General features: G+C 46.8%; 1 protein-coding gene across 2 annotated transcripts in view; it reads right to left on the reverse strand.

The window, feature by feature from the left end:
* The window catches only part of PIK3AP1 (phosphoinositide-3-kinase adaptor protein 1), a 113,057-nt gene that overhangs the window by 49,968 nt on the left and 50,670 nt on the right, over positions 1–12,419 (reverse strand). For both annotated transcript variants that reach the window (XM_032607781.1, XM_032607782.1), the window contains 6 exons: positions 10,512–10,648; positions 7,952–8,096; positions 5,719–5,861; positions 5,458–5,590; positions 3,000–3,196; positions 178–367 (listed from right to left, as the gene is read on the reverse strand). In XM_032607781.1, the coding sequence (XP_032463672.1) occupies positions 178–367; positions 3,000–3,196; positions 5,458–5,590; positions 5,719–5,861; positions 7,952–8,096; positions 10,512–10,648 (945 nt within the window). The remainder of the gene's footprint in view (positions 1–177; positions 368–2,999; positions 3,197–5,457; positions 5,591–5,718; positions 5,862–7,951; positions 8,097–10,511; positions 10,649–12,419) is intronic.

Consider the following 12,419-nt stretch of genomic DNA (forward strand, 5'->3'; position numbering starts at 1 on the left):
GAGAACGATTCTGCTTGTCACAGCACATGATGACCTGTCTAACTTTGTGTAAAATGGGATCTTCATCACTCCGGAGTAGGGCAGGGGGTAAGCAAGGGAATTTCCCCACACACAGCAGAAGGAAGAAACGCGTTTCTCAGCAGAAAGATGGAAGCAGAACTGCGCTGTGCTACTTACAGAGGTCCTCGGTGGCAGCTGGGACAAAGGTCGCCATGGACTCATACAGCTCCTCGTCACAGCCAGGGTTGAGGGAGCACTTCATGAGCAGGTCTGTGGAAAGGTGGGCCATGGACTCATACACAGAGTCAGCCTCCTCCCCTTGCATCAGTTCCTCTTTAATGTGACTCTTCAGCATGTCCACAGTTTCCTGAAAGAGAAGGTGGGATCCCACAGGCACACTGACACAGCCGGGCTCTCTGGATAGAGTCAGGCCCTCGAGTGGGCTTGTAACAGCAAAGTAAAGCCTCAAACGCATCAGGGTTGCAACTATGTGCGCATGTCTGTATTTCCCACCACACTGAAAGCCCCTTGAGGCCAGGCTCCAAGTCTTTTTCTTTGTTTTATGTTCTTTGTTTTAATCTTTGTATCTTCGTCCAACACTAAGAACAGAGTTATGCACTCAGAGGAGACACCCGTTAAATGTCCAGTGCCCAGAGGATACAAATTTAAAACTTTCTCGTGGGTACCTATTACGTGTCAGGGACAGTGCTATGGATGTGCCTATACATTATCTCATGGCATCCTTTCCACCACTGTTTGAGAGTGTCTCCTATTCCCTGGTCAAAAGATGTGAAAACCAAAGCTCAGAAAAATCTAGTGCCTTATTCATGGGTCTGCAATCCTGGCTTCTGACCTTTCTACTATACCCTAGTGGTTCCTCAAATGGCAACAAACGGCGCACAAAGGCATAACCCTCGCTGATTAGTCAAATGGGCTACACAGCGCTGCAGCCAAGGTGCTCTTGTGCTTGTGTGTAGTCAGAAGTCCCCTGGGGACTTGGTCCACTAGCCCCTTCCTGCTCCTTCCACCTGTTCCTTCCGTTAGGCTGCTCCAAAGTGCCTGACAGCACACCTCTCCAAAGCGCCCGCCTCTGTTTTACAGCCTGTGCCCAAGAGGAGAGACGGTCTTGGGTGAAATGCCCTGAAGTCAGAGAGGCCCCCTTTGTCATTCTGCCTCCAGGTGGTTGTGAAGCCAGAGAGGTGGCTTCTCTGAAACCCCTGCACAACTTTTCCTCGTAAGAAACTTTGGTGTTTCACAATCATTTCAGCATCAATCCACAAAAATCCTCATTTTCATCATCACCACCCCAAGAGAGCTAATCTGCTATCTGACACTCTGTGCTGGTTTCCTGATGAGCCCCAAGGAGTGGAGTGCTGGGGACTCAAGGTCTGGCATTTGGTTCTGATATGGTGGAAAGAGGAAATGGGACGGTTCTTAGAGGTGATGAACAACACGGAGGAGCAATCTTTTGGGGGCAATGCTGGAGATGTATCCGTTGAAATGATTGTACTTAGAAAACAAAGATATGACAAATGTGAACCAGATTAAGTTCAGTGCAAACTGGAAGTGCATCTTTCCACGCCCCTGTGACATAAAGTAGGAGAATGCTCCCCAGCTTTACCATCAGCTAGGTTCAAATCCTACCTCCACCCTGACGAGTGTGGGACCCTTGGCACAATGACTTGGCCTTTCTAGGCCTTTTTCCTCCTTTGTTGAAGAGAGAGAACAATACTGTCAACCTCAAAGGACTGTGATGAGGATTAAAGGAGAAAATGCATTTGCCAATCAACTAAATTCAATAGATAGTAGTGATTAATATGAATACAGTATGTTCTTAATAAAAACTATTGGCAGGGAAATGAAACACTGCATTTTATACATTTGTGACTCCAAAGTGAAGTACACACTCCTGGACCGTAAGTACCGTTTAGCCTCATTTATGTCAATGATGCCTCAGACAGGCACTCATGCTATTCTGTTTATTCAATACATTTAACCACCCCCCAAATTTTGGGAGGCCTCCTCTGTACGTCTCAGTGAGTTGCTGCCTTGTAGATTGTCAAACACAGAGCAGAAAGCTAAGTTTCTGGGGAGGTGTCAGGCTCACTCCTGTCTGGAGGTAGTGTTAATTGTTCCTTTTGAGGTCACAGCCCCATATGGGAGGATGAGCTATTCCCGTGTCACTGCTGTGAACTGTGAAAATGGAGGAAAACCAGAAAAGGGTCGAGACAGGAAGGGCAGCTGCCTCCAAAACAACGGAAGCAATATTGGGGCATGGAACAAGGCCTAGGCATGGGATGAGATTACACTTAAAGAAAGACCCAGAAGTCAGTGATCAAGGAGGATCTGTGGGTCCAAAACCAGGGAAGCAGATAAACCTTAAGACGGGCAGAGGCTCAGAAAGAGAGAGAGGTTGTCAGCAGAAGGTGGGGCCTCACGGTTGGCCTCCCTGAAGCCTCAGGTGCAGAGCTTTACTGTGGTCTCTGCTAAGGAAGGAACCAAGCCTAACAGTTCACCTGGGCCTGATGGTGGGCGAGGGAGCTGGGAGCATCCTGCCAAGTACCTTGGAGGTGGGTGGGGAGGTGACTGAGAAAGACGGATCAGCATCTACCTTCAGCAGATTCACTCTATCAATGCTCCGTAAACTCTTCGAGGGTGGATCTCAGGGCTTTACACATATTATTTCTTCTTATTCTCAAAACAACCCTAAGGGTAGAATTATTATAAACCTTCTCCCGCATATCACAAAACTGAGAGAGACAGAGGACAGATACATGATTTGCCCAAAGGCACATGGCTGACAAGTATTGGTGAGGAATTTGGATCCAGATCCATGTGACTCCAGAACTCATCTCTTAAGCCCATGCATACTGGCCCTGCCAGAAGAGGCACGTGAGAACATGCTAGAGATGAAATCCACCCAGGTCTTTAGTGAAAAGGCAGCCCTGGGACCACATGGTGCATTTCCAATCCTAGAGCCTCTCCTGCTTCGACCTTACCACATACTCGTCGATGAACTGCCGCAGGTCCCGGAAGCCGTGCTTCTCGGCAATGGTGTTGGGGTAGTGGCCGTGCTTGTTGGCCACACTATAGGCCTGTAGGGCTCCTGGGCAGGTGAGCAACAGGGCAGTGAGGTTCTTCAGTCCATACTTGGCAGCGAAGTGCAACAAAGTGGGCAGCTCTTCATCCCTCTGATCTGAAAAATTGTCAAGGAAAACTTAATGGTCAGATAAAAAGGAAGGCATGGGGTGGTGTGGGGACTTCCCTGGAGGTCCAGTGGTTAAGACTCTGCACTTCCACTGCAGGGGTCGCGGGTTCGATCCCTGGTCAGGGAACTAAGATCCCACTTGCTGCATGGCACGGCCAGAAGATTAAAAAAAAAAAAGGAAGGCACGGGGCACCTTGCTCATGGAGATGAAGCTAGAAGCCTAGTATGGCATCCAGCAGGTGCTCAATCATTACTTCTTGGTTGATTGACCTAACATCTAACAGCTTCCTCTGTGGTACCACTGAAGATGACAGAAGAAACGATATGTTAATTAATTAGCAAATCTAATCATTAATATCCTACCTTCTTTCTTTAAAAAGATTGGAGAATCCTGAGAAATAATACTAGTTCAAAATGTACTGATGTTCTAAGGGCTTAAGCAGCAGACACAAAGTACAACAGGGATCATGTTTTGACCTTTTCTTAAAATTTCAGAGCACTTTAAAACAATTGCTTTATGCTGATTAAAAGAAAGAAATCCTGGGACTTCCCTGGCGGTCCAGTGGTTAGAACTCAGCATTTTCACTGCCGTGGGCAGGGGTTTGATCCCTGGTCGGGGAGCTAAGATCCCGCAAGCCATGTGGCGCAGCCAAAAAAAAAAAAAATCCATCTTCTTAGCTCTTACACCCAATTTCATAAAGTATGTCAAGTAATCCTGGAGCTGTTCCTTAGCCTTTCTGTGGCCCTTAGTTTTGAACTAGAAAATATTTCCAGACTATCTCAAAGGGACCTGGAAGGATTAACAAGATGGTTTTCAATGAGCTCTTTGTTTAGGACAGGTTTTGAATGATGGTATTAATGCGTGGGAACCCCAGGATGCCCATTAACCCTCTGATTTGTGGGAAACAAAGTACTTCTGAGAGTCATTGGATCCCCATGACACCATCCACCTACTAAAAAATACATATGGAAGCCCCCATATGTATTTTTTTTAATAAGACAAACCCAGCTTCCTATTCACCAGGATATGATCCTTGGAATGAAGGTCTGAAAATGTCCCCAGGATCCCCCAGGATTGTCAAACTATGAAATATACTCCCTCTTGGGCTTCCCTGGTGGCGCAGTGGTTGAGAGTCCACCTGTTGATGCAGGGGACACGGGTTCATGCCCCGGTCCGGGAGGATCCCACATGCCGCGGAGCAGCTGGGCCCGTGAGCCATGGCCGCTGAGCCTGCGCGTCCGGAGCCTGTGCTCCCCAACGGGAGAGGCCACAACAGTGAGAGGCCCGCATACGAAAAAAAAAAAAAAAAAAAAACTCCCTCCTGAGCCTCAAGTTCAAGAATAGAGAATATTAACACCTGTTGGAAGTGATGTGAGAACATTCCGCAGTAGGAAAATGGAGAGAGGCAACAAGAGAATGTGCCCAGGTAATACAACATCATCCTTATGGTTCTCAGAGGCTGTGGAAAGATGGAACGCAGGCACTGGGTAACCAGGGGCTTGGGTCCCATTTGTGTAGTGCAGCTGAGATGTGAAGGAAGAGTGGTGTCTACAAAAGAACCATACCAGGCGTGCCAGGCATCATCCCCGTGCAAGTGTTTCTCCCAGCTCCTGGCATGTCACATATGCCCATGAGACTGCTCCTCCCTCATCAAACAAATATTTGTTTTGAGCCTACAGTGAGCCACCAGGCACTGTCCCTGTCGTCATTCAGCTGACAGACTAGCAAAAAAGACAGACACAGCTGAAGAGTACAAGAACCCAACATGCTAGGGGAGCTGTAGCATGTAGAAGGAACCTACCTGAGGAAGTGCTGCAGGATGAGGGGAGGAAGAAACTGCACTCCCATGGGTCGAGGTGGCAAGAGGCAGGGCGGAATTTTCATTAGGTAAAAGAAGTTCATACCTTCCACAGAGCAGAGCACAGAAGCCAAGGGAGAGAGTAGAGAGAGGTGAGAGCAGAAATGCAGCAGGAGCCCCTTGGGAAGGCCTTGTATAAAGGTTGAGGAGTTTGGACTTTATCTAGAAGACAAGTGGGAAACACAAAGGGTTTTTTAGTAAGGGGATGACATATTCAAATTTTCAATTTGGAAGAATCCCGGGCTAGCCAGAGAAGAATGACTGCTTCTCAGAGGATGAGCTGTAAAGCAGGACCCAGCAGAAAACATGAGCACGGGCTGACTGCACGCTGAAACCGACGAACTGGAATCAACCCACTGCTGGTTTCCTGAGGTTGGACTGTTGACTTACTTGTCATCATATCTTCTTCTTCCAGCTGGTTGATTCCAAAGAGGTGCAGCCCACTTGCAGGGATGTTGTTCTTTAGGGACTCTGTTAGCAGTTTATCAAGGGTCTCTGTGTTGTAGGGCACAATTTTAAAGGCCTAAATACAAAAGTGAAGATGGTCAGATTTTAAATTCAGCTATCTCCCATCTAGCAGATTTGAGACTGGTGAACCATGACCAGAAACTACAGGTCTAGAAAACTCCAGTATCCTTTCACCATCCTTACCTGACACATGAACTCCACAGGATTTGCAGCATTGGACAATAAATTCCCAATTTCCTCCATGTCAGTATAATAGCTGATAATGGTTTCGCACACCACTAAATCCCCAGAATATATCTTCAGAGAAACACTCCCAGATGAAAGTTCTGAACAGAAGAAAAGATACCATAAAACTGCTCTTTTTTTGTAGTACAAGAGTACAGGGAAAAGCGTTCATGGATTACTTAAATGGTGAAGAAATTAATTGGGGACTGGAAGAAAGATCTTGGAGGTGAGCTGCAGGATTGGGAAGTGAGAGAAACAGCAGAAGTAGCGGTGGGCACAGTAACACACGGGAGGGCTCTGAGTCAGAGGAATTATCCTCACTGGGTCTGCAATTTAACTTTCGGAAGATTTTCATCTGTTTTGCTCATTACTGTAGGCCCAGTGTCACAACAGACAGGAAGAATAGTTGAATTTAAAGCACTTTATACAAAGGGCAGTGGTCGCCAGAGGTGGGACCTGGCGGTGGGACTCCGCCGAGCTTTGGGCCGTTGGGCCAGTAGAATTGATTCACTTGCTCTGCTGCCGTCATTACTATGTGCTCTCCTTGGGTGCTCTCTCTCTTCTACACCACAGGACGGGGTTTTGAGGGGGAAAGAAAAAATTAAAAATACACCAACCATAAAGATTCGATTCACAAAAGAGGAAATGCGACAAGTAGAGAACGTGGAAAAATATTTAACCTCGCTAGAAATCAAAGGAACGCAAATTAAAACAATGGACTACTTTTTAGAAACATATCAAATTAGCAAAAATATTCAAAGTGATAATGCCTAGCATTGGCGACAATATAGCAAATAAACGGGAATAGTAATATTTCATAAAGCAATTAAGCACTGTCTTCCAGGACTCTTAAAAATGCCCATTGTTTCAGGGATTCCATCTCAAGGATATAATCATAAACACAAAAGAAAAAAACCCTGCCTGCATAAAGATGCTCAATATATCATCATTTAAAACGATAAGACAATAAAACCAGACATAGAGAATGGACTTGAGGACACGGGGCAGGGGAAGGGTAAGCTGCGACGAAGAGAGAGAGTGGCACTGACATATATACACTACCAAATGTAAAACAGATAGCTAGTGGGAAGTAGTCACATCGCACAGGGAGATCAGCTCGGTGCTTTGTGACCACCTAGAGGAGTGGGATAGGGAGGGTGGGAGGGAGACGTTAAGAGGGAGGGGATGTGGGGATATATGTATACATATAGCTGATTCACTTTGCTATACAGCAGAAACTCACACACCATGGTAAAGCAATTATACTCCAATAAAGATGTTAAAAAAATTTTTTTAAATAAAATAAGACAGTAAGAAATCAGAAATTACATAAATATGCAACAATGAGGAAATGAAAAATTAAAAGATGATACTTCTATTCAACTGAGTATTATATAGCTTTAAACATTATGGTTTTAAGATATAGATCCAACACAAGGGACTGGTTTTATAAATTATGGTACATCTATACAATGGATTACCTTGCAACCATTAAGCATCATTTTGTAAAAGAGTATTTATTAACATGGGAAAATATTCATAGTGTATTTCCAGGTAACAGAAGTTGGTTACAAGACATAAAGTTATGTACACAGATGTGGGAAAATACAGAAACCAGTGATTTCCTTGGCAGGTGGGCATATGGGTAATTTTCTATCTACTTCCTTTCATGGTTACTGTATTCTCCAAGTTTGCTGTATTGAGCACACATTACTTTTGTAATAGAAAAAATATGTTATAAAATGGAAAGTTACAAACTCCCTATAATAGTACAGGGGTAAAGGGATGAAGAGACAGTAAATTAAGATTACATAAAGAAAAACGGAATATAAGGTAATAGATACTATTGGAACAACTGTGTTTATAAAAATTATGAAAAAGGGCAAAAAAGACTGAGTGGTAGGGTGTCAGATGACTTTTTTCCCTACTTTTCCTATTTTTCTCTAATTTCAAAAAATGTTAATATATGAACTTTATAAACATTTTAGTATATCCATCTCCCCCCGCCCCAATCACACGTATATGTTTATATAACTTCCTTTTCCTTTAAATAGAACATGGCAACCAAATCCACATCTTGGCTGTCACTTTTCTCAGTGGCTGATGAAGACAGTTGTCGGCAAGTAAAAGAAAGTAAGAGGGGGTCTCTTCACATGATGCCTAATTTCTGGAGGTAAATGGGGCAACTTACTGGGAGCTTTCATGGAGATGGTGTACTCATTCTCCAGCTTGGCTTCCACCCTTATCGAGGGAGAATCTTCAGGAGAAAATTCGGCTTCTGTTGTCACCCTCTCATCCAGCTTACATTTCACAATGACGTAGACAGTGGTTTCTGCCTGGAACGGGAAACTGGTCTTTGTCCCTCCTCCCTCCTGTTAGGGTGCTGAGCCAGAGGGCCTCCCCAGCTTCTGCAGCCCCAGCTCTACCTAGTGAGGCTGTTCCAGAGCAGCGTGGGGTCTGCAGTCCAGTGGCAGGCAGTGACTGCTTGCCACGGGTCCCAACAAGACAAGTCACAAAAACCAAGAGTGAACATTTATAAACCTTAATAGCAATTTGATAGAGTAATTTTATGTCTGTCAAACCTAATAATAATTTTAAAACCTGGGGCTTGTATTTCATATGTCTTTTTATTTAATTTCTATAGCATTTCTTTTTTGTTGTATATTATAAAAGTATTGGTCCATGGCAGAATTGGAAATTTAAAACAACAAACATTTTTTAAAGTTCTTCACCACAGATAGTTTCAGAAGCACTATTCTAGATCAGCCTTGCTACTCAAAGCGAGGCCAAGGGACCAGCAGCATTGGCATCCCTGAAAGCTTGTTAGAAATGCAGAATCTCAAGCCTGCCTGGACCGACCACACCAGAGTCTGCATTTTACCAAGACCCCTGGGTGACTCATGCACCTTACAGAGTGAGAGGTACTGATTTAGAGAAGCCCTCTTGGGTTCTGCAATTTATGCTGTTCTTAGATGGACAAAAATAACTTACTGGAGGATTAATTTTCCCAAGGCACTGAGCAACCTAAGTGGCTATTTTACATTGCTTTGAGACCTCCGGCCAAACCTGCTAAATGGAATTATCTGTTTTACTGGGCTGGTTATGCGGTTAAGCTCTTAAGACACTGAACTGGAAAGAACAGGCCCTCCAAAAAGCAGGGGAAAAAGAGAAATTTCTGGCCACAGCTAATCCCCAAATGTTCATTGTAAGATTCTGCTCTCCAGCCCTTATAGTAGGCCTTCGTGACAAGGGCCACGATTCCAGAACAGGTGGGAGGGGGATGTGGTCCTGGCTCACGGAGACTGCTTAGGGTGAATGTGGTTGACCTGACTCCCACTGCAGGTCTAGCCCTCTCCCACCTGCCCCTTCTCCCAGGGAGCATGGGGAGCCAGAGAAGACGAGTGTGTCTCTTCTATTGACAGTCATGACCCAACCCCAGCCCAGCTGCCCCAGGAGCCAGGGACCTGGAGCAGGCAACAGTGAGAATCCTGGGTCAGTGGCAACCAGCACAGGAGAAGGAGCCAAAGCCTGGAAAACCAGGGAGCATGGGCAGGGCATCATCCTTTAGTTCTAAATCCTCTCCCCACAGGCACCCACCAGCGTGGTCTCAGGATGAAAGGGGCGTGGGGCAGGCAGGAAGGAGTACGAGGGCAATGGAAACTGAAATGCCCACTACGAAGGCCTGGACGGTAAGGAAAAGGAGTGAAGTGGGTACAAAGAAAGGGGAGTGATGAGAACCAGCGACCTGGGGATGCACAACCCCATTTAAAGGGTCACTTGGCCCAGCTGCTCATCTCAGGCCTGGTTATTACCAGATTCTGATTCAAAGGAGGCTGGAAACAGGTGTTCACGCCTAACTCTTTAAAACACTGTGTAGCTGGAACCAAACATGTCTATGAGTTCAATCCAGCCCGAAGCAGCAGTTTGCAGCCCTCACGGAGGGAGTCCTTGCCCAATGCCTCGTGGCCTCAGGCCACGCAGAAAACCACTCACAAGTGCAGGGAAGCTAGGACTTTCCATTTCCATGGCCATCATGCCCTCTTGCCTACAGGAGCCCACAGTGGCAAACTTAGCACAGGGCTCCTACCCACAAAAAAGTGTTTCAGTGCTCTGAACCAATGTCACACATTTCTCATCAGGAAAAGAAAGATAATGAAAAACTATCAATACTATGGTAGGATTCACATGACAGTGGCCCATCAGTTGGCCATCACATTCAGGTCACCTCTTAACATAGGTCCTACCCCTGAAAACGTTAGTCACATGCTCAGGCATTAATTTTCTCCCTTTTGCAAGCAATGCTGGGCAGCAAGTTTCAGCCACCGAGCTTCAAGGCATTCATTTGGGCCGTAAAGGGGGCCAGCTGATGGAGAAGCAAGCTCTCAAAATGCCCAGCGCTAGGCTGGAAGGAACAGACCCAGGCCTCTGACTTCAGGGTTGGCATATAAGTGTTTTGTATTCATGTCTGCTGGTCTTCAACACGTTCTAAGTTTTTGATCATGAACTTAATGTCTTAGATTGATGACATATACATTCCTGGGCTCATCTCCCTTTGACTTAAAGGAGTGAGGTGTGCCCAGGGCCCAGGCACTGGGGGTCCCAGGGTAGTTAGTGCACAGGGAAACCCCACAGGAAGGCTGGGATTATAGTAAGGTGCAACAGAAGAACCCTGCTCCCTTTACTACAACTTCCACTGAAAAGCTCCAAAGCCTATGCTCCAACATCCATCCACCAGCCCCAGCAGTGCCTACCCCACAGCGGATGCGGTCTGGCTGCACCACCATCAGGTTCCCAGGTGAAGTCTTCGATGGCAGGCTCTGCTGCTCCGAGTAGGGAAGGACCTTCTCGTCCTCGGTCTCAGTGTCAGTGACTGAGTCGCAGCCAGAATCTGTGGCACAGAGAACACGGCTGAATGGAAAGAGAAGGAAGCAGTGCCGGGCATGTTCCACCCCCATTAAAACCCCAGACGTTACCAAATAGGAAATGGCTCCGGCCGTCAAACAAATACAGGCTGAAGGTAGTGACTCAGGAAATCATGAAAGAGGACCTCATGGGGAAAAGTCAACCACCATGGAGGCCATGAGGGTAGGGTGAAAACAAGAGGACGATGGTGTGGAGAAAAGCCAAAACATTTGAGGTGGGCTGCTGTCTGAGGCTGACAGGTCTGGTCGCAAACAACAGACTTCTGGAAGCTTTACCTCGGGACGTCTTGCAGGGCTGGCTTCAGTGATTGTGAGGAAAGAGGCCCCATCTCCTCAGGGGGGCTCAAGAATGGACTGTCCACTTAAAGATCATCTTTTGTACATTAAGTAAAACCTGCGCTTTCCAGGAAGCGATTATTCCTCAGGGTCATGGCTAGCTAACGTACTCTCTCTGGAGCAAGGGTAAAAAGCAATCACTTTCAACAAATCTTAGAGTATAACCGGGTTCCAAATCAGTACCACAGCCAACACCTCTGCTGTGGAAAGATTAGAGCGTGCACAGATTCAGTGAAGGCGAGCAGGGGTGTGCAGATAGGGTGTGGCACAGAATGAGATAATGCTGAGACAGGGGTAAGTGGAACCTACCAGCAGCGTTCTAGGGCTGGGGCTCTGAACCAGGACTCATTGATTGATAGGGTACCTGTGTGCAAGATTCTGTGTGTGTGTGCATGTGTGTGTGTGTGTTCCTCAAAGAGGAACAAAATGGTTAAGAATGGATACAAGGAGAGGGAAGGTTCATCTAGTCCCTTCGTTGGGCTTGCTCTTCTCCATTCCTAAACCACTGACAGAGCCAGACAAACATACTAGGTACTGCGAGGACATGAAGGTGAACCAGACATCCATCCTACCTTCAGAGAGCCTGCAATCTAAAAGGGCTGGTGAGAGGTAGGGGTTAACTTGGCTGATTCCTGCAGGCTGGCCTCATGGAAGGAGCGCAATCCTTCCTGGGAGAAAGCTGGGGTGGCAGACCAGGCCACTGATATGTCCCCACAGAAAGCTGTAACACAAGCTTGCACTCTAGATCCCAGGTCATGCCAGGGGAGGGCTGTGCTCCCACAACCATGAAGGCTGAGGTGGCAGAGCAGGGATGGGGAACCAAGCACCACCGCGTCCTAGGGCTATAACTGTGAGGCAAGGGCCTCCGGGGACCTTCTCAGGCCGGGGGAGGGGCTGAGGCTTCCCAGATAAACAATTTAAAAGCCCCACAGCCTTGGACAGGGGTCTTGTCCTAGAGCCTGGCATGTGTGCTGACAGATGTCTACACAAGGCCCCAAAGTGTGATGGGCAGTGAGGCACATACTCCTGCTGCTTGTCCCCTGTCTGTGATTTCTCCCAAGATGCACTACTCCAGAAGGCCGGGCTGAGTGCAGCTTGGTCTCCAACCTTGTTCACACAGCAGGAATCCAGGTGGATCTTAGTGTCAAGAGAGGGGACAAAGAACCCTGGGAGTTTCAAGGAGGAACTGTTTATGACTAGGCATCAGAACCGTCAATGTCCTCTATCTTTCCTTTCAGTCCTACCTCACTTACTCAGTGCTAATTATCCCCCTGCAAAGGCTAAGTGCAGTGGTCTTCCCACCTCTCTGTGGTCCAAGCCAAGTTAACGGAAGGCTGCCATTTTCTCCATTGGATCTGCCCTTCCCCACATCCTTTTCTCCTTGACTGGTTACTACTAAAA

Source organism: Phocoena sinus, chromosome 16, assembly GCF_008692025.1.
Source record: "Phocoena sinus isolate mPhoSin1 chromosome 16, mPhoSin1.pri, whole genome shotgun sequence".
Classification (NCBI taxonomy): Eukaryota; Metazoa; Chordata; class Mammalia; order Artiodactyla; family Phocoenidae; genus Phocoena; species Phocoena sinus.